We start from the raw sequence: 26,410 nt of genomic DNA on the forward strand, positions 1-26,410 counted from the left end.
CCCCACCCCCCTAGCAACCCTCAGTTTGTTTTGTGAGATTAAGAGTCTCTTATGATTTGTTTCCCTCCCGATCCCATCTTGTTTCATTTTTTCTCAAGAAAATTATTTTATCTAGATTTTCAAACGTATTGTCATAAACTTATTCATAATATCTTCACGGCATCCTTTTAATTTCTATAACATTCGTAGTGATTAGTTTTCATCCCTGGTTTTTTTTTTTGTTGTTGTTGTTGTTTTCCCTTCTCTTCCTCTTTTCTTGATCAGTCTTGCTGAGAATTTATCCATTTAACTAATTCTTCCAAAGAACCAACTTTTGGCATTATTGATGTTATCTACTGTATGTCTTTTTATTATTTCCTGTTTTCTGCTCTTATTTCTATAATTTCCTTCTTTCTACTTGCCTTGGGTTTAATCTCTTGTTTTTCTTCTGTTTTCTTAAGTTGGAAACTTCAATAACTGATACTCAACTTTTCTTCTTTTCTAAGGTATGCACTTAAAGCTATAAATTTTATTAGCAGCCATTTCTCTGCTTGATTCCTCCTTATCCATCCAAGCTATCCATCTCTTCCAGCAAATTCTGTAATAAGTCGGCAACAGTTGTTGTATAGTTCTTGTTTGTTAATTTTCACATTTGGGTCATCTGAGCTTCTACTGATTATTTTTTCTCTTTATTAAATATATGATATTTCCCACCTCTTTGAATATATATATTGAATCAGACTGAGAAACTTCTCAGTCATTATTTCATCAGATACTTTTACAGTTGTAGAATGTTCATTTTCTATATCTGAATGTCTTAAAATACTTAAAATACTTTTTTCCATTTCATCCATCTTTTCTTCTTTTAACATATTAATCATTATTTAGAAGTCCTTGTCAGCTAACTGTATTACCTAGTTCGGATCTAAGTCTGCTTTTATTGATTGTCTTATTATTCAATTGCTGATTATTCACCCCTACTTTTTTTTTTTTTTTGAGATTTTATTTATTTATTTGACAGAGAGAGAGGGATCACAAGTAGGCAGAGAAAGGGGGAAGCAGGCTCCCTGCTGAGCAGAGAGCCCGATACAGGGCTCGATCCCAGGACCCTGAGATCATGACCTGAGCCAAAGGCAGAGGATTAACCTACTGATCCACCCAGGTGCCCCATCACCCCTACTCTTTTGTACTTCCAGTAATTCCTTTATTAGGGGATATTACAGATGAGACATTTAGAGACTTTGGATTATGTCATCTTTATCGAGTGTTGAATTTTATTCTGTTACACAGTTAAATTATCATGTTCCTGTTAAGGTCTAGTATTAGGCTTGGACAAGATCTACTTCAGTCTTGTCTTTGTTTCAAGATCACAGTTCTCAGTATTAGGGTATTTTCATTACTCTTAATAAGAGCAATGACAATGACAGCAGCCCTAAGGCCTTCTGTGATCTCCACTAAATGCCTGAAGCATTCACCAAAGTCTCTTTATTCTAGCTGGGTACAAACTCCAATATTTCTCCAGGATTTTCTGACTTCCAGAATCTTTTAAAATCTCAGTCTCCTAGCAGGTACTTTCTGCCAGTGCTTCTGGAATCACAGTCTGTGTAGCCCAGGAATCTATTCAGATTTCTGTAGTTGTCTCTTACGACTCCCTTCTCTCTCCCACAAGTCCCAATGGCCTTGGGAACTCCAAAATTTGATCTCTGATCCTGAGTTCAGTGACACTGCTGCTCCCTGTTTCGGATCCACCTTTCTGTGCCACAGCCCATAAATTTTCCCCAGGGAGAGGATCTGGGTGAATGTTGAACTCCGTTCCTGTGTTTTCCTGTATTAAGGACATCAGCCCTGCTGGACTAATGTTCAGTGACTTTGACCAGCTGTTTCGTATATTTTGTCCAGATTTTATAGTTATTTATAGTAGGAAGGTTAAGTCCAAAACCAGCTACATTGTCATTCTCAGTACTAGAAGTTAGTAGAAATTCTAGAATCCTTGGATCTACATCCTTTGGCATTTTCCCCAGGATATAGTGTAAAAGTATGTAAACAGCACTTGAAGAGTCTAAATTTTTTTCCTTTTTGCTTTCCACAAATTGGGTTTGTTTATACCATCAAGTTTTCTTTCTACTCTGCAAAGGCTGTTATTAACATCTACTATAGCAGAAAAGCAATGCATGCTTCTGCCTCTAATTTTTAAGGAATATTTATGAAAGAAGCAAATAAACAATCCAAATAATTTCTTTTTATGTATCAACACTGACATTAAAGGCATTGTCCTTATTTTCTAACATTTGTTTATTTAGCTATTGAGATAGTTTTTTGTTTCCCCAACTAGATGAGTAATTACCTAAGGGCAGAGACTGTGACTTTCACTTCTTTACATCTTTTATAGGCTCTAAGACTTTCTACTCTACATAATAAATAAATGTCAACTGATTATACTTGTTATCACCATTTGTTTATATCTACACTCTTAATATGTCTTTATTCTGAGTCAAACATGAAAACTATTGGTTATGTAATATCTGAGACAAAGAAAGTAAGGAAAGAAGCATACTCAGTTATATTTTCTCTACTTATGGACGCAGCGAGTTCCTGCAGTTGGTGGGTAAGCTTATCCAAAAGATTGTGCTCCTCCTCTTTTTTCTGATTATAGTTCCCAACAGGGGCAGGTTCATCAGCCTATGAAAGAATATAAGTTTATTTCACCGAAGAATTTATTTCAGTTTCCTATTATACTTTAGAAGGAAAAAAAAATACACCCTTAAGTTCTAGAAGACAAAGTAAATGTCAAAATGAGATTAGGCCTACCTTAGAGAAATAAGATGAAAAGAAATAGATAATTATGTTGAAATGTAACCCAAATGAAGAAATAAAATTACACTACTTGGTTTTTTGTTTTGTTTTCTTGCTAGCTATTCCAGACCCTCTACAGTCCGTAAGAGATAGGTTCTAGACAGAAGATAGGCCTTGCAGTCAAAAAGACAGGTGCCAATCCCAGGTTCTGCCACTTATGGGCAGTGAGACATTGAGAAAGCTGCATCACCTCTGGGAGACTCAGCTTCCCCACCCATGGAAGGGCATAATTAGATTTCAAATTTAGGGTCAGCCTGCCTCCTAAATTTAAGAGTTCTGTGTCGCTGATATGCTGAAGAGATGCTTAAGACACAGGTAGGGAGATGACTTTTAGATGCCTTCCACTTTAAATGCTCTGTGAGTCTCTGGCCCTGGACATTTGGCTGAAGATCAGGCTCATACTAGTAGGGAAAATCCCGAAGGAACTTCCAAGAGTAAATTCTAGTTCCTCCTATTTCTGCAGAGTCACTGATAATTAGAGCCGCCATGTGATACAAGAAGCTTCTTTACCACTTACCCTCAAGGCCAGATTATGTACTCTCCCCACAGGGTAAAGAAAATCAAGACAATTCTAAACTATAAAACATAATACTCACACAATGCAAAAATAAAAATAGCTTCTTCCTGGATTTTCTGGGTCCTCAGTGCTGGGTAAGTTCACCAAAGCTGAACTTTTCTCAGCATTCAGAGGCCTGCCTCTTCTCAGCTCCAACCACTCACTCAGTAAGCCAGCTGGGCAAGCTGACCCTGGTCACAGTTAGACTTGACCACCACTAAAGCAAACCCAGAAACTTACCTGCTCTAATGAATTCCCACTTAATGATAACATCTGTATACAAACAGGTTTTCTGTAATATCATTAACCGTAATACTCACTTTGTTTAATTTTTGAAGAGCATTTTTATTTTCATCTATTGCTTGTTTTAACTGGACACATCTAAATTTTTGAAAAGAAAGAAAAAAATATTAATTTTTCTATTGTCAAACTAGAGCGTTGTTTTATAGAATTACACATAAGTCTTCAAGCTGGCAAGGCAATTACTATTGCATGACGTTGAAAAGTTCACCCATCACTGCTTTCCCACCCACCAGCTCAAGTGATCCTCATACGCTCTAAGGCACACAGGTATGACAGCCTCGGCTCCGAAAGCTTAAGTGACTCTGAGTTTCAGTTTCCCATCTCTAAAATAAGGAAAACACTGGACTTCAAAATGCTTCTTCAGCTCTAAAATTCCATAAACCCAGGATCTAGCCCAGGAGGTACCCCTAAGGACGATAATGACAAGTGTACTGAGCATCACGGATAATGCTAGGCGCTTCCCAAGTGCCACCTGATTTGAGCCTCACTCCAATCTCACTCCGGCAGAAGGAAGGTGAGCTTCTAAGGAGGGGCCACAGCTGGTCGGTAGTGGACACACGTGAAGACAGGGTTTAGGATTCTATAGCTGGCCTCTTCCCACGGCAGTGCGCATTCCCCCTTTGAGCCTGGCCTGTCTAGATGGGTACCCTGTTTTAATTATTCCACAGACAGCTCATATACTGTAGCTTAAGTCGTAGACCCAAGTAAGAAGTATGAAAATGACTGAAAATGGGCCACCTTTAATAATGACAGTTCTCAAAATTCAAACGCTTTCTAAAAAAAGAACCCAGGACCCTGAGACCATGACCTGAGCCAAAGGCAGAGGCTTCAACCCACGAGCCACCCAGGCACCCCGAAGTCTGACTTTTAAAAGAGTCTATTTACAGAAAATCTGAGCCCTCTAGCTTCCCTTTTCTCTTATCTTGCCTTCCTCTGCTCTCCCTCTTTACTAGAGAATTCATCTCTAAAAAATAAAATTGACGAATGACCTGAGGACAACTACAGCTGCCAAATAAATTTTCTATACACCAGGTTTAAAGCCCATGCTATTCTGGCTTTGGGCACCCCTTAGGCCAACACCTAGCTCCCAGCCCCCTGGAAATCCCCGCCCACATACTTCACTATTCAGGGGATAATACTGTAGGAAAGAGACCTATACATACAACAGTAGAAGAATCCTGGACTGCTATCTAGAAAATCAAATTTAAAAAAATTTAAAAATAATCAAATCAGTCCCCCATTCTTTTTTTTTTTTTCAGTCTCTCATTCTTAAATAAAAATGAGTAACACAAGGACCACCAGATACAATAAAGTAAGCCAGCAGCATGGAAGATAAAATATTTAAAACAAATTTTACAAGTCTAGAGGAACCAAAGACAAGAGAATCTCCCAGGTGTAAACAAAAAGACAAAGAAACAAAAACTTCCAAAGGGGAGATAAGAGACCAAGAAGAATAGCCCAGGAGGTTCAATATCTGACTCAAAGGTGTTTCAGGAAGAAATGGACAAATACAAGTTTAAAAAAAAAAAAAAAAGGAATGATCTTTTAGTAAAAGAAAATCTCCCAGAGCTCATGAGAGACAAGAGTTTCAAGTTGAAAAGACCCACTGAGTGTTTAGCAAGATAAAAAAACGACACCTAAATACATTGTGATGAAATTTCAAAACACCAAGGCTGGGCGCCTGGGTGGCTCAGTGGGTTAAGCCGCTGCCTTCGGCTCGGGTCATGATCTCAGGGTCCTGGGATCGAGCCCCACATGGGGCTCTCTGCTCAGCAGGGAACCTGCTTCCCCACCCCTCTCTCTCTGTCTGCCTCTCTGCCTACTTGTGATCTCTGTCAAGTAAATAAATAAAATCTTTAAAAAAAAAAAAAACAAAACACCAAGGCTGAAAAGAAAAGCCCCAAACAGGTCAATTATAAAGGAACAATCATTCATGTCGCTGAGTACAAAGAAACCTGACAGTGTCTTCAAAGGTCTAAGTAGAAATTATTTTTACTGTATATCCAGCCAATTATTAATCAAACATCGGGGCTAACTGATATTTTCAGACATACAAATGTCAATGTGAATTTTTAAATGACTGTGATGCAGATCTTTTTATACACGAAGAAGATTATTTGCAGTTACTTGGGTTTAAAAATAATTATTAGGGGGCACCTGGGTGGCTCAGTGGGTTAAAGCCTCTGCCTTCGGCTCAGGTCATGATCCCAGGGTCCTGGGATCGAGCCCCACATGGGGCTCTCTGCTCAGCAGGGAACCTGCTTCCCCACCCCTCTCTCTCTGTCTGCCTCTCTGCCTACTTGTGATCTCTGTCAAGTAAATAAATAAAATCTTTAAAAAAATAATAGTTATCAGTTAATTAAAATAAAATTTAAAAACTTAGTTTTCTCTGGGACATTAAATTCAGCCTATAAATCTTACTCTATTTTAAAATCTAGTAAGGCAAGTATAATCACCTTCACTTTTTCTTTCTTTATTATTTGATTAATTCAATTTGAACTGAATTCCTTAAACAGTCAATCCTAATAACTGTAGTTAATTAAGTTTCCTTCCACGTTTTAAATTCACTTCAATTTTATTTTGCTTGTAAGCACTTTGAATGCCTAAATTAAGTTAAACTTTTTCAAATGGTTCAGGTGAATCATTTAAACTAATAAAATGAATTTCATGTTCTTTTGAATGTTATACACTCTTAACTACCCAAAGCACACAGATTATCTTAATAATGTCCTAAATTGAACACAACAGTATGAATGGACTAATTCAATTTAGTTCATCATGCTTATGCCATTTAAAACTTGATTTAATTTTAATCTCTCTTAGGGAGATTAAATTGTCAAAACAAAACAAAAAACACCCACCAAAAGAACAGTTTTCCCATGTCAAGGGAGTTAAGGTCTCCATCTCAAGCAAGGTAGAACTGCTAATATTTACTGACCAGGTCCCAGGATCTGAGGCTACGGTAGGCCAAGGATCAACCAGAACTCTACCTCAGCCACTCTGTGGACACTGAGCAGTTTTTATAGCTGTGGTCACAACAGCAAGTCCATAACCTTCAGGTTTAGCTTAGTTTTTCCTAGATCCAAATTATACCATGATGTAATCCTTCCATTTGATTCAAGTGGACCAAAGCCTCCAACTCCAATGAGACTCAGTGAAATTCTCTCTTTTACTTGACTGAATTCTGCGGTTCTCAGCAGTCTTCAAATATTTTAATTGCCTGCCCACTTTAATGTTTTATAGCAATTCAGGGTAGACATAAAACAAACCACTGTGGGAAACTTAATTTTCTCGCCTACATTAATAAGTATCTCACGGTATTATTGTGAAAATTAATCAAGAAAGGTTTTAGAGTGTGGACCACACTGCTTGGGACATACAGGGTACAGAATAAAAGTAAGCTGCTGCTTTTTAACATTTGTAATTCTCTATTTAATCTCACCATTCCATCACTATTTAGACCTGGGAGATAAAGAAAATTACAAGAAATACTTTTAAATACATTTTGGAAAGTTGCATTCACTGTTCCTCAGTATTATTTCCCATTATTGTGTCTTTTTAGAAATTGTAGCATAAATAAAGAAATAACACCTCAAACAATTTCTATGCTATAAATACTGCCCACTGAAGTGTAAGTATGGTTTCTGGGAAGTTTATATAATTTAGCAGATTTTACCTTTGGTAAATATCTCTCCTTTTACTGGCATCTAGAACTCCCTTCAATCGACTCTCAGAAAGCAAGCTATCAACCTACAATAAATAGAGACTGTTAGAATATATTGTTAAATACCATATAACCTTAGGAAATAAAATTTTAATTCTCTTTTCCTAATATTTCACAAGGAACGTTTTTAAGCATACAATGAAGTTTATAAAGAATTTCACAGAGAACCCCCATATACCCACTACCTAGATTCTACTATTAACATTTTACTATACCTTTTTGATCCATCTATTCATCAACCCATCTTATTTTTTATGTATTTCAAAGTAAACTGCAATCTTCATCAATGATGCACCACGGGTATCACTAATGAGAGTTCAATGTTCAGTAAAAAATTTACATATGATGAAACGCACATATCTTAATATATATATTTGCTGAGTTTTGGCAAATGCATACACTCATGTAACTCTAACCCCTATCAACATATAGAAAATTACCATTACCCAGAAGGTTCCCAGAAAGGATGCACTCTTTTGTACCATCTTTCAATCAGCATGTTTCTGAGATACTGCCATAGAGAATCATTAGTTCATTCCTTCATACTGCTCAGTAGTATTGTATGAATACGCCACAAGTTTGTTTATCTTCATTCTTATATCTTACACCCTGACTTAGCATTTTCTAAACACTACATGTAACTTTGCCAATATATCCCCAAAAGAAATATGTACATATGTTCTTTTCCAAAGATGATGTGGGTACATATCATGTATACCCATATTTTTATGTGGGTGCTTATTTATTTGGGGTTTTTTTCCCTAAAGATGATGTGGAGAAGATAAAGCAGATGAAAGAAGAGGAAAAGAAGAGAAATTGAAATTCACTCATTTCTTCTCTACTCTTCCTATTCTGCATCTGAGTGTTAGTTACAAATTCACAGCTGTTGACAGAGTCAGTCATAACAGGCATGGCCCAGATGGGGTCTTGATTACTTGTCTACCACTTGTACACCAAGTTGGAAATCTGTTCATTTTTTGCTTCAGGTTTAGGCTACGGAGACAGGGAAAACCTAGCTTCCACTATCAAAGAGCCCCTCCAAGAAGACCCTTGGGCCAAGTCTTCTGCAGTTTGACTAACGTTTGTAATTGTTTTGTTTCATCTTTGTTTTAGTAATAATTTTTTTGCAGTTTACTTCTGAAACTTTCCTGGTTCTCCCAATGTCCCATGAAATTTAAAATCAGATACAGAACCATATTAAGCATCTAGCCAAAGCTCACATAAGTCAAAGCCTCATCAAGTTTTATTTCTACCAGAAGAGTATTTTGTCTTTATTGCACCACTATAAAATCTAAAAGTCACTTAAGAAATATTTATCTATCAAATCTTTGTACTTTTAATTTTTTTAATTTTTATTTATTTTTTAAGATTGTATTTATTTATTTGAGATAGAGAGGAGACAGAGGGACAGAGAGAGAGGGAGAGGGAGAAGCAGGCTCCCCACTGAGCAGGGTACCTGATGCAGTACTCAATCCCAGGACCCTGGGATCATGACCTGAGCCAAAGGTAGACACTTAACCCACTGAGCCTCAGGCACCCCAAATCTTTGTAGTTTTTTTTTTAAACATTGTACTTTTTAAATGAGTCCGAAACAGGACCAAATATGAGCACTCAGTAAATCTCTTGTCTGTCGAAGATTAGAAAATTTTATTTAGTAATAGGTCAGATAAAAAAAAGTAAAATTAGCAAAGCAAAATAAGAATTTTGGAAAATAAACTAACAACCCCAGTAATTACTTCCTACTTTTTTCTTTATTGTTTAAAGCCATATACAGTTGGTGTTCAAAATTATGAAAATAGCAAAAAGTATGAAGAGAAACATAATAAACATCAGTATTCTAGCACACACAGTTACTATCCTGGGACGTTTCCTTCACTCTTTCTTCTATGTTTATTAGATATAAAATAATTTTATTGAAATGCTGTATATTCAATTTTATATTTTATAGTCTTTTTCTAACTAAGATTTTATCACAATATTTTCCCTAACATGCTAAAATCTTTCAACAAAATTTTAATCACACTATTATATCCTATCCTAAGTTATTTATCCATTCCCCTATTACTGATCATTTAAATGATATCCAGTCTTTTCTAAGTAACACTATGACGAACATTTAACACATTAATCTCTGTCCCAATAAATTTTTTATTATTATGTATGGCAAATCCCTGGAAATGTAATTACCGAGCCCAGGAGCGTGAATATTTGCTACATCTTGTTAAACTGTTTTCCAGAAATGCTGTCCCTTACACTCTGGAGCAGCGTGTATCAGTGCGTGTTTCATCATACCCTCCCCAGTACTGAGCACACATTTTTAAATATTTGTTATATTTTATTTCCTTCGCAGTTACTTGATTATTTTTTAAGTGAACTGTTCTCATGTTTATGAGTTCCTTGCACTTCTTTAGTTCATGTCCTTTGCTAATCTGTCGTATCCTAGTATTTTTCTTACGTATTCGGATTATTCTTTGACGCCTATTTCGTTTGAGTTCAAGCGAAGCAAAAACAGCCCCTACTGGAAGACGGCTTGAAGGTAAGGGGTCAATGGAGAGTGGAGGAAAGCGACAGGCGCAGATATGGTTGGAAAAGGTTGTTAAGATTAGATTTGGAGGTGAGCTGGGTTAAGGGAGTTGTCAGGTTGGACACCGAGACGTTAGGAGGAGGGGGACGGCGCTTAGTCGATGGGTCAAGATTTTCGGGAGGTTCAGCTTCCCCGGGGGTTGAGTTTAGGAGCAGGAGAGGTTAGAATCGGGGTTAGTGCCGGGACGCTGGGGTGGAGGAGGGAGCGCTATAACTCGGGAAGGTACGTGGGTTGGAGATAGGCTGCCAGGATTAGGGTGCACCCCAGATCTCGCCCGCCGCCGGTGCCCAGGCCCACGGCTGGACAGCCAGACGCTACCTGTAGCTTCAATTCCTGACTTCGGCGCTGCAGGGCCTGCAGAGGATAGCGCTGCCGCCTGGCCAGCATCTCTCTCGCCTCCGCGCTGAGCGCGCACCGGTCGCCAGGGAAACCACGGCGGCGGCGTGGGAAGGTGACGCAATCACTGCGCGTCCGCTTTGCAAAAAAAGAACCTGGAGGTCGTCGTCTGTTGTGGTGGCTGCTCCGCAGCTCCTAGGCTCAGATTAGGCTCGCTGCCCAGGTAGTCCTCTTTTACCGGCCAATTCTGCAGGGTTGGGGTGGAGATGGGAGAGAGTGCCCGACGGTGTCGGGAGCTACATGTCCTACGGTACCTCAGTATTACCACGCCATTACTGTCGGGGTTCTCCCGTGTTACGGCATTTGTTTTCTGATGCCAGTTTTGCTAAACGAATCTTAAGGTATAATTTAAGTATCTTAAACTCTTAAATTAATTGCAAGAATAGTTTACCTATGTGGCCTTCATGGGATACATGATTTTGTCTCATAGTCTCATTTCAAAGGACATTTTTTAGTTTTTTGCCGTTTGGGGAAATGCTGGTTCCGTTTCATTTTAGTTTTGCGCGTTGTCCATTCTGAGTTCTGGGATGACGGTGATTTTGTCTGTTCAGCAAGTATGTGAGCAAATAATTATGGTCCTCTCAGGGAGATTGTAATACCATTTCCCCAGGTGGTACTGAATCCTTTAAGTCCCAGTTCCCAAGTTTTGCACTACGAAGAAGAATGATGATGATGGAGCTCACTTTTCAAATGATGAACTACACTAAATGAATGCTCTTCAACACAGAAAACAGGTTGATTCCACAGGCCCAACTACTATGCTAGTTATTTGTGTATTTTTTTCTTCAAATATACATAGAGAAAAGTGACGAATGTCCACCTCATTGAATTTTCATATTGAGCACACCCTCATGTCACATCACCCAGAATGGGATACAGATTATCAGTACCCTAAATAGTCTTCCCTTCCTAATCCCTACCCACCTCCCTATGCCATAAGCAAACACTGTCCTAACTTCTAACAACAAAAACTTGATTTGCCTCTTTTAAAACTGTACAATGGAACCATGCAGTGTGTCCTGGCATCTTGTTAGGCCTTTTTCAGTCAACATATCTGTAAGATGCACCTCTATCATGGTATGTAGTTGCAATTTGTTAAGTTCTTATTGCTCTCTGGCATTTTATGTGTATGATACACTCAGTATACTTACTTATTCCACTGTTGCTGGACGTGTGGGTAGTTTTCAGTTGAGGCTGTTATAAACAGTGCTGTTGCTTACATATATGCATAGTACAAGCATATGTACAGAGTGCTGGGCCACAGGGCATGTTTTATGTTCCGCTTTAGTAGGTACTGCCTATTTTCCCAAAGTTGTACCAATTTACTCTATGGGTTTTTGTTCTTAACCTTGACAAACTTGGTATTATCTGCTTTTTTTGGTTCATGTCTTTATTTTGAATTAACTTCTCCATTATGACTCATGATACTTTAAAATTCACTTAAATAGCCAGACATAGTATTTTCATTAAAAAGGTTTGTAACGGGGGCACCTGGGTGGCTCGGTTGGTTAAGCATTTGACTTCAGCTCAGGTCATGATCTCAGGGTTCTGGGATATGCCCCATGTTGGACTCCATGCTCACCAGAGAGCCTGCTTCTTCCTCTCTCTTTGCCCTCCCCCTGCTTGTGTGCAGGCACTCTCTCTCCCAAATAGATAAATAACATTTTTAAGAAAGGAGATGTAGCAGGGCTTACTTGGGCGGCACATATACTAAAATTGAACTGATACAGAGAAGCTTACCATGGCCCCTGTGCAAGGATGACATGCAAATTCATGAAGCATTCTATATTTAAAAAGAAAAATTGTACCAAATGAGAAAGGATTGCTATAAAATATTTTTAAATGCATTTATCAGTACTTCTAAGCGATATTATAAGAGCTTACCAAAATTCATCATTTATGAAATCCTTATTTAAATATATGTATCTACAAATTAGAAAAAAATATTCTAGATCTGATTTGAAAGGATTTCCATATTTTAAATGGAAAAGTTACAGGGTCATGAATATAGTGTAAGTCTATCTTGGTAAAAGTAAACAAAACCCCTACGTGTTTTGTATGTATAAGCAATGGGGAAGGATACAAAAAATCTTCCTACTGCTGTTCACCTCATGTGGAAAGATGACTTTAATTTTATATATTTTCTACCATATTCAGGGTTATAACCATTTATTCCTTTGAATCTTGGATCAGCATCAACATCACTTAGGAGCTTGTTAGAAATGCATATTCTCAGGCCCCACCATAGAGTTACTGCATCAGAACCTGTATTTTAATAATACCCTTGTGTTTCATGTGTACATTTAAGGCTGAAAAATACTATTTAAGTGTTCAGTGTGCTATAGGGATGAAATTACTCAGCTGTTTCATTAATTTGTATTTCTTTTGATTTGTAATGATCAGCAGTCATCTTAACAGTAGTCATTGCTTCTTTCTTGTTATCCTTTGATGCCATCATGAAAATCAAAATGATGTGGGAAACAAAGGCAAAAGAAACCCTGAATTTCCTTGCTACTTACATTGACAAGTCTCTGAAACAGGCAGTGACCTTCCTTTAGGAACAGTTTCCTCAGTGTTAATACTTTGCTAAGGGCAAAGGGCAATCATTAGCCTGACCCCCAGGATCCTGTAAGTCGACTTTAACATACAAAAATTACTTTGGAAACTTCCTTCATCTCTACCTCACAAGATACATGTTGGCAATTATCCCTGAAGCATATGACCCAACATCTGAAGGGTCTCATGACTGAGTTTTGTTTTTTTTTTTTTAATAATAGTGGGGTTTTTTTTTTCCTAACATATAATGTATTATTTGCCCCAGGGGTTCAGGTCTGTGAATCAATAGGCTTACACAATTCACAGCACTTACCATAGCACATACCCTCCCCAGTGTCCATAACCCAGCCACCCTGTCCCTACCTCCCCACCCTCCAGCAACCCTGTTTGTTTCGTGAGATTAAGAGTCTCTTATGGGGGCGCCTGGGTGGCTCAGTGGGTTAAAGCCTCTGCCTTCAGCTCCATCATGATCCCAGGGTCCTGGGATTGAGCCCCGCATCAGGCTCTCTGCTCACCGGGGAGCCTGCTTTCCCTTCTCTCACTCTACCTGCCTCTCTGCCTACTTGTGATCTCTGTCTGTCAAATAAATAAATAAAAGCTTTAAAAAAAAAAAAAGTCTCTTATCGTTTGTCTCCCTCCCGATCCCATCTTCATTTTTTTCTTCCCTACCCCATACAACCCCCGGCCCTGCCTCTCAAATTCCTCATATCAGAGAGATCATATGATAATTGTCATGACTGAGTTTTAACTAAACAGTAATAAATGACCTTTTGCTAACAATAGCTAACCCCTTCAAGATCCTGGAAACCTTGTTTTCAAAATTCCTTAGAGACTTACCCTATCCCTAACCCACTCCCAACTTGAAAGGATATAACTGCCACCCTGCATGACCCTGGTGCAGCTCTTTCTGCTTTTCTGTCCATGCTTTAATAAAACCACCTTTTTGCACCACAGATATCTCAAGAATTCTTTCTTAGCCATCAGCTCTGAACGGTAACATCTTTCCTGCATCAAAAGTAACCTAAAACAAGAAAGTCTTGCAGTGAGGTAGCTGAAACCAAGCAAAACATGGCGACTGTTTCTCCTAAGAACAAGCTATTTTGTAAAACTCATTATGATTTTCTTCCATTGGTGTGTTAAAATGATTACCAACTTTGTGTTGCTACCTTATAGGAGACCCTGAAAAAGAAATTAATAGCTTTTGAGAGACTCATTATGTAGAACTAGTGGAACCACATCATTAGGAACCTACTAAAAAGAGATTACAGCAGAGAACAGAGAAAGTTGGCTATTTCAGGATCTTAAAACAATTCACCTTAAGATACAAGTGTCAAATATGTGAGCACCTTGGTGGAAAGCAGTGGTTGGACCTGTGATGCGAGATGTTTAAGGCACTGGCCTCAAAGAGCTTATGACCTACGGTGACAGACTAGAATCATGTAGCTGTACCACCTACCAAGTGTTGTCATAGAAGTGTCACTTGGTGTGCAGAATTTCCTGCCAAGTGAACAGTACACATTGCATTTGAGTTTTTGAGTAAGATTATCCAATGAAAACACCCACTAGGCAGTTTAAATGTGAAGCTGGAAATAAAAAGATCAGGTGGGACAGAAATATCTTGGAGGGTGTTCTGCTTGGATATAATAGTTAATCCTAGAGACTGGTTGGGTAGTCAAAAGGAAAGGACAGAGCAGAGGACCAAGGACTGAAATTGAAGGAACCCACAAAATTGAAGGAACTAACTACTGCTGGAGTAGTAAAAGTTTGGAAACGCAAAAGTTTTAAATTATTAGGGAAGTGTAGGAAGAATTTCAAGGAGACACTGACATTATCAAATACTCTGAAGGTGAAAATTAATTATTCAGAAATGGCGATTGGATAACAAAAGCTCTCAGGGGGTACAGATTGCAGACTGCAGCAGGTAAATGGGAAAACATTTAGGAAGAAGGTGATAGTGGACCACTTTTTCTAATTAGCAAATGATGGGGTCAACTAAAAAGATTTTTTTTTTAAAGTCAAGATCTTGACTGTATGTTTGTAAATAGAGGGAAAGCAGGGAGAGACTGCAGATGCTAGACAGAAATGGTGTAGTAGAGAACAAGGAAGGACCTTAGCAGGGGTGGGATGCAGAATTCATCTTCTCTTCTGAGAAAGGATAACTAATGAGATAAAGCCTCAAAACCAATGGTTTTCAACCTCTGCTGGGCATCACAATCACCTGAGGAGCTTTAAAAATCTAATGCCCAGGCACACCCCAAACTATGGAAATCCAAATCTGTGGGGAGTGGATCAGTATTTTTAAATCTCTCTAGATGATTATGTTGTGCAGCCCTGTTTAAAACCACTGCCCTCAACAGCGCTATTGACAGGAAACGATAAGGAAATTCCCACTTAATGGCTTTTACCTTTTCATATAGTTGAGAAGCAAACTGCAGGCCAGATGGGAAGAGCTCTAAGAACCAAAATTGTAATCCTTGCATTCACAGAATGAAAACAAGAATTGGAAGTAATAGAGCATGATGGCCCAGTAAAATGGAAAAAAAAAGTTTTGTGTGGAAACAACTTTTCTAGCTTTTCTTATGTTAATATGGAGTTGCTGTTGCTGAGACACAAAATTAATCTTTACAAGAATGAGCAAGAACAGGGACACCTGGGTGGCTCAGTTGGTTAAGCAGCTGCCTTCGGCTCAGGTCATGATCCCAGCGTCCTGGGATCAAGTCCCACATCGGGCTCCTTGCTCGGCCGGGAGCCTGCTTCTCCCTCTGCCTCTGCCTGCCATTCTGTCTGCCTGTGCTTGCTCTCTCTCCCTCTCTCTGAAAAATAAATTAAAAAAAAAAAAAAAGAATGAGCAAGAACAGTGTTATAGAAAACACTTCTTGCAAATCGAAAACAACCAAGGACTTAGTCACTAACTCTTGATTTTTAGATAATAGTTGGAATATATCACTAAGCTTTAGTCAAGAGGGATTTTCCTTTAATATATTCTATAATGACATATAAATGAAATTTTTGCCAGTAATATTCGGAGTATGTTATCATTCTATACTTGGGACATATACCTCACCCTTAACTCAGTTATTTTTACACAGCCACTTGTTTTCCTGAACAGATCCAGTAACAGTTGGCCAGAAGGATTCACATGGTCACTAGGCCAACTCTGCTTTGCAGTTGTACTAAAGAACTGGCATAGATTCCTTAAGAACGAGGCTATCTCCTCAAAAACACTAATCTGTTTTGAGAATCCAGATCTTTTGATGAAGTAAACTGCTTGGCAAGATATTCCTTTCCTTTTGATGAAAGATTCAGAGATGTTTAAAATTTTTTTATTTTGAAAATTGACTCATAAAGTGCAAGGAGAAATTAGATCCGTCCAGTGCTCTATATCCATCTTCGACAAACAGCTGGAAACAGAAAAGAGAAAAATAATCAGAAATATACAACCGTTAACTTCAAATTATTCTATTGTGTAGTTAAGAACTATTAACTATAAGATTTGATGTTACAGATAATTAAATGTGCACAGCTCTGATGATAAAGCTACCACTAGATAAGCTACCACTAGATGCAAGGCTCCTAACTTCCAGGCCACGGGTCTTTCCACTTTACCAGGCTGCTAACAACCAAAGAATTCGGATTGGAGATTACAAAACGTGAATGCAAAGATGTACTATGGTTTACCAAGGATATTATCGAAAAGAATGATAAGGGGGTAGGAGGTGGCAGGAATACCTCCACGGTCCCTTTTCTTTCTTCTTTTCCTTCTTTCCAGGATTTCCCTTTTTGAAGGTTAACGCCAAGGTGCAACAATGTTGCACATGGTAAGGCATTCCCACTAAAGGCAGTTCGCGCAGTGGACTGAACTAGAAAAGCAAAACTGGGGAAAGTAAAACCCCCTCAGAATCCTTGGGGCAAGATTTTCGCCCACTCCCAACGTCTCCTCTTACTCACCGCCCCTTAAGTACTACTCACCAACTCTCCAAAAAGAACAAGGCGCTGCAGGCGGTGAGTGTGAAGCCGGCCTGAGCCCCCGCGTGGGCGAGGCGAGGAGGGCGCCGACAGCGCGGGGTCTCAGGCCAGGTCCAGCTTTTTCTGAGTCGTCGCCAGCTTGTCCTGCAGCCTCCGCTTCCTCCAGTCCAGGTAGCGCCTCCGCAGCCGGTTCGCCTGCCAGCCCACGAGCACTCCGGACGCGAAAGCCACCAGCACAGACAGCTGCAGCGTTCTCTCGGACACGTCCGCCATGGCAGCCGGCAGCGTGGAGCCCGACCTACGGGGCGGCGGCGGGGTCAAACGGCGTTCCCGGGCGGTGCGCGCGGCGGTGCGTGCGCAGCGCGGCCAGCGGCGCGTCGGCTCAAAACAGCTTCGTCCGCCCTCCTCTTGCTGAAGTCTGGCGGGCCTGTGGGCGCCCCCCGCCCCGGCTTCCCTTCATCTGGGCCGCCGCAGGGGTTACTGTTGGGCGTTAAACAGCTGTTGTCTTGCCTTCTTAGCTAACGTTGATGGTGTGCATTTCCACTTTCTAAGATCAACACCCGTCTTTTCTCTCAGCAGTAGACTGCGAGCCGCATATGTAACTCAGTTTACTGATAACCTATTAAAAAAAAAAAAATTCTAAAACTAAAATTATTTTAGTAATATATTTTGTTTAGTCCAAGAGATACAGGATGTTATTTCAACACGTAATCAATATAAAAATGATTAATGAGATTTTTTTTATACTAAGTGTTTGAAATCTGGTGATTTTATAATTAACAGCATATCTCAATGGGAACACTAAATTTTCAGTGGAAATACTTGATCGGTCTCTAGATTTCATAAAAGTTCATTGAAAAATTAGATTCATATACCCAGGTTGTTCCAAAGACACATACAAATTTCTCCAATAACTGAGTTGAATATCAATTTTTAAATTTAATTTAAATTCATTAAATTTGTAAAAGAAGTTCAAAGTTCCACTCTTCCATCACACCCGTCACAGATGGGGCTAGTGGCTACAATATTGGATAGTGAAGTCTAGAGTGCCATGCTATACCAGACCCTATGGTTAAAAAAATTCTAATGATAAAAGTCATAGTGGTAGACCCTAATGTGGTCCCCTATGATTTCCATTTCCCAATGTGCATGCCTTTGTGTAGTTTCTTCTCATTGAGTGTGGGCTTGACCTGTGACTTGCTTCTAACTGATAGAATAAAGCAAAGGTGCTGGGATGTCACTCCTGGGATTCCTTTATGCTCTACAACATTTCTTTTCAACAGACTGCTGACTCTCCTTGGGGGCCTGATGAAATGAGTGAACGTGTTGGAGAAGCTCATGTAGCCACTGCAGGTGGCTTCTAGAAACAGCAGGATGCCTCCAGCCAACAGCCAAAAAGCTGGAGCCTTCAGTTCTGTGGTCCAAGGAAATAAACTGCCCACAACCTGAATAAGTTTGGAAGCAGAATCTCCCCCAGTTCACCCTCCAAGTAAGAACACACACAGCCTGGAGGATACCTCGATTGTAGCCTTGTGAGAACTGAACAGAGGACCATGTGCTGGGACTCCTAACCCACAAAAAGCTGATTTTATAGATGTGAGTGTTTTAAGTCACTACATTTGTGGTAATTTGTTACACATTGTGGTAATTTGTAAAACCAGTACAGTCAGGAAAGAGAGACCAGCATGTGGAGTCCAAACTCTTTTAGACTGGAGGCTGGCTGACTTCATATTAGCACATGGATTTTCATACTTGAGGTAGAATGCATCTTGGCAGACAGACAATAAAGATGGTTTTGGGTCCAATGCGAATTCACATCTGCCATGCTTTATGATCATTTATTTGGCAAACATTTATTGAATGCTGCAGGAGGCATTGGGAATGTAGAAGTGCATACAGCACATCTGTGCTCAGACAGCTTGGTGCAGAGTGAAAGATGGAAGAACAATTAGACACGTCCTGATGAACTGGAATATTTAGTTAAATATGTAGCTTAGACTTAAAAAAAGAAGAAAACCCTCAGAATCACTCTCTCTTATAATCCATCTAATCTGTCAACCAAATCTGTTGGTTATATTTTCAAAATACGGCCAGAATTAAGCCACTTCTCATTTGACTGCTGCCACTGGTTCCAAACTGCCATCATCTCCTACCTAAGTCATTGCAATAGTCCCTTCAGGTTTCTGTGCTTCTGTATCTGTCCACCACATTCTATTCTCAATGTAGCCGCCAGAGTGAACCTTAGAGGTCAGGAGTTGGGTCCCTCACTCTTCTGCTCAAACCAAGGCCCTCTCAGTGGTCCACAGAGCTCTGCATGACCAGTTTCTCTCCAATCCTTACTTCTCTCACTGACGTGCTCCTTGTTTCTTGTGCTCACCAGGCCTGCTGCTACCTAAGAACATTTGCATATGTTAGGGTGCCTGGGTGGCTCAGTAGGTTGGGCATCTGGCCTCTGATTTCGGCTCAGGTCATGATCTCAGGGTGCTGGGATCGAGCCCTGCTTTGGGGTCCATGCTCAGTGCAGAGTCTGCTTGAGGATTCTCTCTCTCTCTCCCTCTGCCCCTCCCCCCAATTACACACACACTCTCTCTTTCTATCTCTCAAATAAATATCCTAAAAATAAAAGAGAACATTTGCATGTGCCGTCCCCCTGCCTGGCATATGGAATACTCTTCTCCCAGGTGCCTGTATGACTAATTTCCTCACTGTTTTTAGGTTCTTGTCAGTTGCCACCTTCTCAACAAGACCTACATAACTAAAAATCACAAATGAACCAACCCCTGCTCTCTGGCACTCCTGACCTCCTTTTCCCTGCTCTATTCTTCTCCTCTATAGTATTTATAGCCTTCCATCTACAGTAGGATTTACAGTGTTTATTTGTATTTATTACACTTATTGTTTATTGCCTGTCTGCTGCGACAATGTAAGCTACTCAAGGGCAGGGATTTTTGTCTCAGTTGTGTACTGGTGGATCCCAAGTGCCTACCACAGGGGCTGGTACCTAACACACAGCCAGTAAATATTTGGGGTTGATGACAGCAAGGAGTGGTCAGGGAAGTCTTAACATGTGTGTGTCTGAACTGAATTGTGAAAGGTAAATAAGATCATTAGAAGGAATGAAATTTCCCTGGATCTCAGTTTTTTTTTATTTGTAAAATGAAGTTTGGTATGATTCTGTAGCTCTAAGGCTTTCTTATTTTATTTATATTTTTTACGTAGGCTCTATGCCCAGCACAGAGCCCAGCGCGGGGCTCAAACTCATGACCTTGAGATCAAGCCCTGAACTGAGGGGCGCCTGGGTGGCTCAGTGGGTTAAGCCTCTGCCTTCGGCTCGGGTCATGATCTCAGGGTCCTGGGATCGAGTCCTGCATCGGGCTTTCTGCTTGGTAGGGAGCCTGCTTCCTCCTCTCTCTCTCTCTGCCTGCCTCTCTGCCTACTTGTGATGTCTGTCAAATAAATAAATAAAATCTTTAAAAAGAAAAGAAAAAAAGACCTGAACTGAGATCAGGAGGTGGATACCTAACTGACTGAGACACCCAGGTGCCCCTAAGACTATTTTTAGTTCTGGCAGCCTGAAGTTGTGTGCTCTGGCCACTGCTATTATTGCAAATTTAAACTTCACTTGGAATTCTTACCTCATCCCTAAGTGGCCTTTGGGCTAAAAACAACCAGATCATGTGCACACATGCACCTCATCAAGCCGTGAATGTGGGAAAACCTTAGGTGAATAGAGCTGGCAGAGACCATAGAAATGTCCTTTTTTTTTTTTTTTTTTTTTTTTTGCAAGAGCAAACTTTAGCCAAAGGGGAGAATACAGCTGGGAAGGAGGCAGGGGTATAAGATTTTAAATCCCTTTTAAAGAGTCAGTGTGTCCCTGCCTTGAGACTGTATTTTTTCCCCATGGTGCATCATTTCCATGTGACATGTTAGTAGACTTGATAATGGTCAACCAGCTTTGAGGTGATGATTAAATTTGGATTAACAGGCTGAATAGTTAAGTGTAATGAGTTAATTGATCACATGAGTGTCTTCTGAATGATACATTAACTGCCATTATTGAGTTTGCTTTTTGAAGTACTTGCCCAGGGAAAAGGTTTTGCCATTTACAGTATTAGACCTTTATTACTTACAAATTCTTTCAAAGCATATAAATGGAATTGATTTCCTCTGCAACTCCAGGACCCTAAGTAACAAAGCAGTCATTTTATACCCTGAAGCCTCCAAAAGGGTGAAGCTTTGCCATGATTAACATGGAGAATTCATCCCCTTAGGTCCTTGAGGTCTGGCCCAGAAGAACTCTGGCTGGCTCTGTTTGCCTGAGCCATAAGCACACAGCCCAGTGTCTCAGGAGTTTTAACTGTCAGACCCTTTGTTTCCCATTCTCTTCCCTGGAGTTTTTGGAAGTGGGAGGAAAAAGTCTTGTGTGATTGGGCATTGTGCTGAACTCATTCACCTGACTTCACTAGTGCACACTCCAAAAGGCTGGGACTTAGGTGAGGTGGGCAAGCAAAGTAAATGTGCCTGGTTGTGTGATTTCTTTCTTTCTCTCTCTCTTTTTAAAATTTTTTATTGGGTTATGTTAGTCACCATAAAATATATCATTAGTTTTTGATGCAGGTTGTGTGATTTCTAAGTGAGAATCATTTCCTCCCCGGTGCATAGGCAAGAATGAAAGCGATACCGTGGGGGAAGGTGAGCCTCGAGCCTTCTCTGTCAGGAGCTGTAACACACTGCAAGTCCGCCTCTTTAGTCTGTCATTCTGGAAACGTGCACAGTAGAATGGCCTCCTATAATCCTTTCAGAAAGGACAGGAGACTCCTTCTGAATAAGACCCCAACCTCTCTCCTCATAATTTGAGGTAAGTGGTCATCTATGATTCACTCCATTCCAGTAAGTATTTCCTGAGTGCATACCGTAGCTGGATATTTAGGGCAACATACCCCATGTGGAGCCAATTTCAAGGATCTCCTGTCGAGGAGAGAGAATGACAACAATCAGATCCTCACACAAATAAATATAGCACTTCAGACACAGATGAGTGCTTAGATGAAAGAGTACTGTGTGTCATGCTTGAGGGAACCCAGCAGAGCCTCACTGTGGTTGGGAGGATGGGAGCTGTCAAGAAAGGCCTCCAATGGACTTCGCCCTTAGAACCCCACTGGAGACACACAAGCAGAGAAGGGAGGGAGAGGCCTGCTCTTGGCCCAGGCGATGTCATTGGTGACTGTTGTGAGGCCACAAGAAGCCAAGTCAGTGAGAATCTGAGTGGCAGGCATGGAAGAGAGGCAGGAGAAGTAGGTAGGCCTTGCAGGCCAGGTCAGGGCTTTGGATTTTACTTAGAGTAGAGTAGGCAGCTGTTTCTGTGAGCAGAGTCTTACATGGTTCTCTTTACATATTGATAAAATTAATCTGGCTTCTGTTGGAGAATGGATCAGAAGGTGCTGTGGATGCAAGCAGGGAAACTGGTTAGAAAACTACTCCACTGGTTCAGACAAGAGACCGTGGTGGTGTAGTCTATGGTAGTGGATGTTGGGCAGATTTGAGGGTGACCATATTTTCTTGCAGGTCTATAAAGGTGTCCCATTATTGGTACTACAATAGCTTTGAGTGGAGACCACTGGTAGCCGTATTTGTGGGGAGCACAGCGTAAAAAATACACCAGTGGAATCACTACATTATACACCAGAAACTAATGTATCATTGTCTGTCAACTTCAATGAAAAAAGGAAGAAGAAAAAGATGTTCCAGTTATCTTCTGGCTTGCTTCATTTAATTTTTAAAATTTTTTGTTTTTTAATTTAAATTCAATTAATTTACATTTAATGTATTATTAGTTTCAGAGTAGAGATCAGTGATTCATCAGTCTTATATAATACCCAGTGCTCATTACATCCCATGCCCTCCTTAGTGTCCACCACCCAGTTACCCCTTTTCTCCCTTCCCTCCAGCAACCCTCAGTTTGTTTCCTATGATTAAGAATCTCTGATAGTTTGTTTCCCTCTCTGATTTCACTTGCTTAATTTTAGAAAAGAAGTCTTTATCTGTATGTAATGAATCTTCTCTTCCTCTGGCGGCTTTAAAGACTGTATCACAAGGTTTTAGTAATTCGGTTATGATATTTTGCATGGTTTTTCCAAGTTCATTCTGTTTGGAATGTGTCAAGTTTCTTGAATCTGTGGGCTTAATAGTTTTCACCAAGTTTAGGAGAGTTTCGACCATTTTTTCTTCAAATCTTTTTATGCCTCCTTTCCCCACCCCCCACCCTGGGAGTGCAGTTCCGTGTATATGACGTGTGATATTATTCCATAGGTCATGGACACATTTTTCCCTCCTTGTGCAGCAACCTCATCTCTGGTACTTTGCTCTTCAAGTTCCAGCTGTCTCATCTTTCCAGAACTCCAGTCTCCATCACCTCAACTCAGCAAGACTCTGAGCCAAGCTCTGGTTTTGCCCTCCCTGCACTATGCCCTTAGAATCCCTCAAAACTCTCTCCAGGAAGTAATAGGACAAGAATAAGGCTGATCTCATGTGTTTCCTTTCTTTCAGGAGTCTCAGTCCTGTTTTCTCTGTTGTACCACGTCTGAAACTGATGTATGCCTTTTATCCACTTTTTAATAATTGTTTCCAGCGGGAGGGCAATTCCTATAGCTGTTAATCTTTCATGGGTGGAGTGGACATGGTTACATGTTTTGTGTATTTTGGTATGTTTATTTGGTTAATGTTTGGCTTCCCACATTAGACTGTTGGTGGGGACAATTTTTATTTCTGTTTATCATTATTTCTTCATAATATGTGCTCAATCAGTACTTATTGAATGAAAATTTATTTTTAGATAAAAAACATTTATTTGCAATGAAAAATTGCCGTATGTAACTTTAAAAAGTTGACAAATACCATCAACAACACAAAATCAAGCAAATAATAAAATGTTACAATTATAATTAAGAAAGAGGGCAATCATTACTAACTAAAACAAAGATATTTTGGATTTTTTTGTTCTGTAAGCAAGTCAGAACTATGCTTGTAAAGCACAGTCTATCAGCTGTGCAGAGTGTTGGCCTTTTACAGGGTTTCAGGACATACAGAATTCAGGGATTGATGGATTTTCAAAAGTGATAATGTTAAGGATTTAAAAAAAAACCTCTTAGCTGTGAAAGCAAGGGATTCATTGATGACTGGCTAGCTTGCAGAAGTTTGCCCATTGAAAAGAGACTTGCTAATTGATTACTTTTCAAGAAGTGTGATTACTGATACGATATTGGTATGGATTGAGCAGGATGCATTTAAAACTGGTTATAGTAGTACTGTTTTGGTCAGATAATTTTTTGTAGGGGAACAGAAAATTTTTTTTTGCTCATTGCTCTTTTTAATCTTCCATTCATTAGAATTGCAGGAAAAACTCTAGGAATTAGACAGAGTTCTACCACTGTTACTGATCCTTCTTGAAGATCACGTTTCATTTCTAGAAGTCTGATTATCAGTTGAGTATCAGCCATCATGTTTTCATCTTGTTTTGTCTTTGGTCGATGTGCCTTTTTGACTCTGGGCAACAGAAGTTAAACAACTGTAAGGCAAACATGAATAATTAATACTATTATAGGATGGAACTAGAAGGCACATAGAAGTCATGACCCAGTATTTCCTAGGCTTGAAGACAAACTCCACCAACTTCCTGAGCCAACCTTGAATAGTCAGGTTTTCCCCTTAAGTGTCCCCTTTTCCCTTAAGTTTGGTTATGGATTGTTCCATCTCACCTGTGGGACAAAATGTAGGTAATATGGAGTATGAGCACTAGAGCAAACTCCAAGGTTATTCTACTCTCTGTAACTAACCACTATTGAGCTCTAAGGGCTGGACTCATTTATTGTGTCAGTCAAAGTGAGGTTCTAGTTGTTGATGATCACCTCACACTGGGCGAATTTTATGGGCAGCGTCACAATCCTCAGGAGGCTATTAACAAAATACTATTTGTGTCTCCAGAAAAAATGATAAATTGCTACTTTGAGAATGTTATTACAAAGAATAGTAAATGAGAAGGCAAAAGTAATAGAATTTCATAATTAATTAAGTACTGTTCTGCATGTGGTACCATCAGATTTAAAAGGTCCAGCATAAGATCTGAAGATGTGTCTACTAATTTAGCTAAGGCTGTATTTGCTCTAAGACCAATAGGATATGCCTTAACCAGTGGATGAAAAGACAGGTTAATCATAGGCCGTGGATCTTTGGTAAGTGCTGTGTGCTGATAGCTTTAGATTGGGACCTAATCTTTCCTTTTGTGTACATACAAAAAGGAAGTTTTATGATAATCCAGGGGAGGTAGTTTAGGTAGTTGTAGATGGATGCTGTGAGACCATAGAAAGCCTTTTCCATTGATGCTTTTTCCATTCTATGAAAGAGGTGCTAAGAAGTTTGATGTAGTCAAATGGTATCAAGTTCTTGCTATTTCAGAAAAGTTTGGTACCCATTGTGCATAATACCCAGTGAATCTCAGAAGTTCTTCTTACTATCTTCTAGTGGTTGGTTTTGGGTAATTATGATTAATTTGTAATCTCTCCTTAAATACTGTCTTTCCTTCTGCTGACATGTCTTGGCCAGGTCAGTGAGCAGCTACTTACAGTGAGTGTTAGAATCCACATCAGGGGAACCTCAGATGAGGTCATTTACATGTTGGATCAGAGCAATCACCTATAGGAATAGCATCTCCCTAGGGTCTTTGTTTTTTTAATTTAAGATTTTATTTATTTGAGAGAGAGAGAGAGAGCGAGAGGCAAGAGCAGGGGGTTAGGGGTAGAGGGAGAGGGAGAAGCAGGCTTCCTGCTGAGCAGGGAGCCCAACACAGGGCTCTGTGCCAGGACTCTGGGATTATGACCTGAGCCAAAGGTGGATGCTTAACCGACTGAGTACCCAGGCAGTCTTGGTTTAACTAAGATGAGGCTTCAGTGAATTCCTGGGTCCAAGTGAACTATTACTTTTCCCAGGTGAAAGCAAGTAATGACTAATTTTTATATACTGGGACACTGAACAAAGACAAGTATAAATCTATTATGGTGAGGAGAGGATGGTGTTTAGGTTAGGCATTACTAGGAAGTGAAGTGCAATTTTTTGCTAATTGCATTCAGGTCTCAAACAACTCTGTTCTTAACCATTAGGTTTTTAACAGTGAAGCAGATGTATTACATGAACTGGTACAAGGCAGAATGAGTTGGTTACTGTAATGCTCACCAGAAGCTGGTCTTAGGTTTAACTAGCCAGTCATACTCAATGACTGTAATAGTCCATGCTTGGCATTGGGCTCACCAAGAAGGATAAAGGTCTGGATACAGTGCACTGACCTGGCAGTCAGGCGTGTTTCTTCAGCAGTAGTCTTGTAGCTGAGCACAGAGTTGTTCAAGTGGACGCTTAAATGTGAGAAAATGAGGTCATAAAGGTGGTGTGAGAGCCAAGCTCACGTCCCAACTAGAAACCAGTATCCTGCACACAGTTCTGCAGG

The 26,410-nt window shown here is 39.9% G+C and overlaps 3 protein-coding genes and 1 non-coding gene across 8 annotated transcripts in view; 2 read left to right on the forward strand and 2 right to left on the reverse strand.

The window, feature by feature from the left end:
* The window catches only part of NPHP1 (nephrocystin 1), a 57,711-nt gene extending 47,271 nt beyond the window's left edge, over positions 1-10,440 (reverse strand). For both annotated transcript variants that reach the window (XM_047745634.1, XM_047745633.1), the window contains exons 1-4: positions 10,318-10,440; positions 7,368-7,441; positions 3,709-3,769; positions 2,534-2,658 (exon numbers count right to left, since the gene is read on the reverse strand). In XM_047745634.1, the coding sequence (XP_047601590.1) occupies positions 2,534-2,658; positions 3,709-3,769; positions 7,368-7,441; positions 10,318-10,386 (329 nt within the window). In that variant the 5' untranslated portion in view covers positions 10,387-10,440. The remainder of the gene's footprint in view (positions 1-2,533; positions 2,659-3,708; positions 3,770-7,367; positions 7,442-10,317) is intronic.
* Positions 10,441-12,081: 1,641 nt separating this feature from the next.
* On the forward strand, positions 12,082-12,188 carry LOC125110140 (U6 spliceosomal RNA). The gene has a single exon (XR_007130471.1). It is a non-coding gene; the product is annotated as a U6 spliceosomal RNA (small nuclear RNA).
* Positions 12,189-16,258: 4,070 nt separating this feature from the next.
* Positions 16,259-17,232, reverse strand: MTLN (mitoregulin). Of its 4 annotated transcripts, none has more exons than XM_047745638.1 (3): positions 16,921-17,232; positions 16,681-16,811; positions 16,259-16,352 (listed from the first exon to the last, which is right to left on the reverse strand). In XM_047745638.1, the coding sequence occupies exon 1, from the start codon at positions 17,188-17,190 to the stop codon at positions 17,020-17,022; it is 171 nt and encodes a 56-aa protein (XP_047601594.1). In that variant the 5' UTR covers positions 17,191-17,232; the 3' UTR covers positions 16,259-16,352; positions 16,681-16,811; positions 16,921-17,019. The 4 variants fall into 4 exon arrangements, with proteins under 4 accessions (XP_047601594.1, XP_047601592.1, XP_047601593.1 ...); XM_047745636.1 differs by having other exon boundaries at positions 16,681-16,825; XM_047745637.1 differs by lacking the exon at positions 16,681-16,811 and having other exon boundaries at positions 16,259-16,349.
* A 4,353-nt stretch (positions 17,233-21,585) lies between these two features.
* Positions 21,586-26,410, forward strand: part of LOC125109041 (two pore calcium channel protein 1-like) — a 51,837-nt gene continuing 47,012 nt past the window's right edge. Inside the window, exon 1 of the mRNA XM_047745632.1 lies at positions 21,586-21,775. The gene's annotated coding sequence lies outside the window, so the exon portion shown is untranslated. The remainder of the gene's footprint in view (positions 21,776-26,410) is intronic.

The sequence above is a fragment of the Lutra lutra genome, chromosome 9 (genome assembly GCF_902655055.1).
Source record: "Lutra lutra chromosome 9, mLutLut1.2, whole genome shotgun sequence".
NCBI lineage: Eukaryota > Metazoa > Chordata > Mammalia > Carnivora > Mustelidae > Lutra > Lutra lutra.

Excerpts from the sequence above, each read along its gene's own strand:
- MTLN (XM_047745637.1), bottom strand. The coding sequence starts at position 17,190 with ATGGCGGACGTGTCCGAGAGAACGCTGCAGCTGTCTGTGCTGGTGGCT.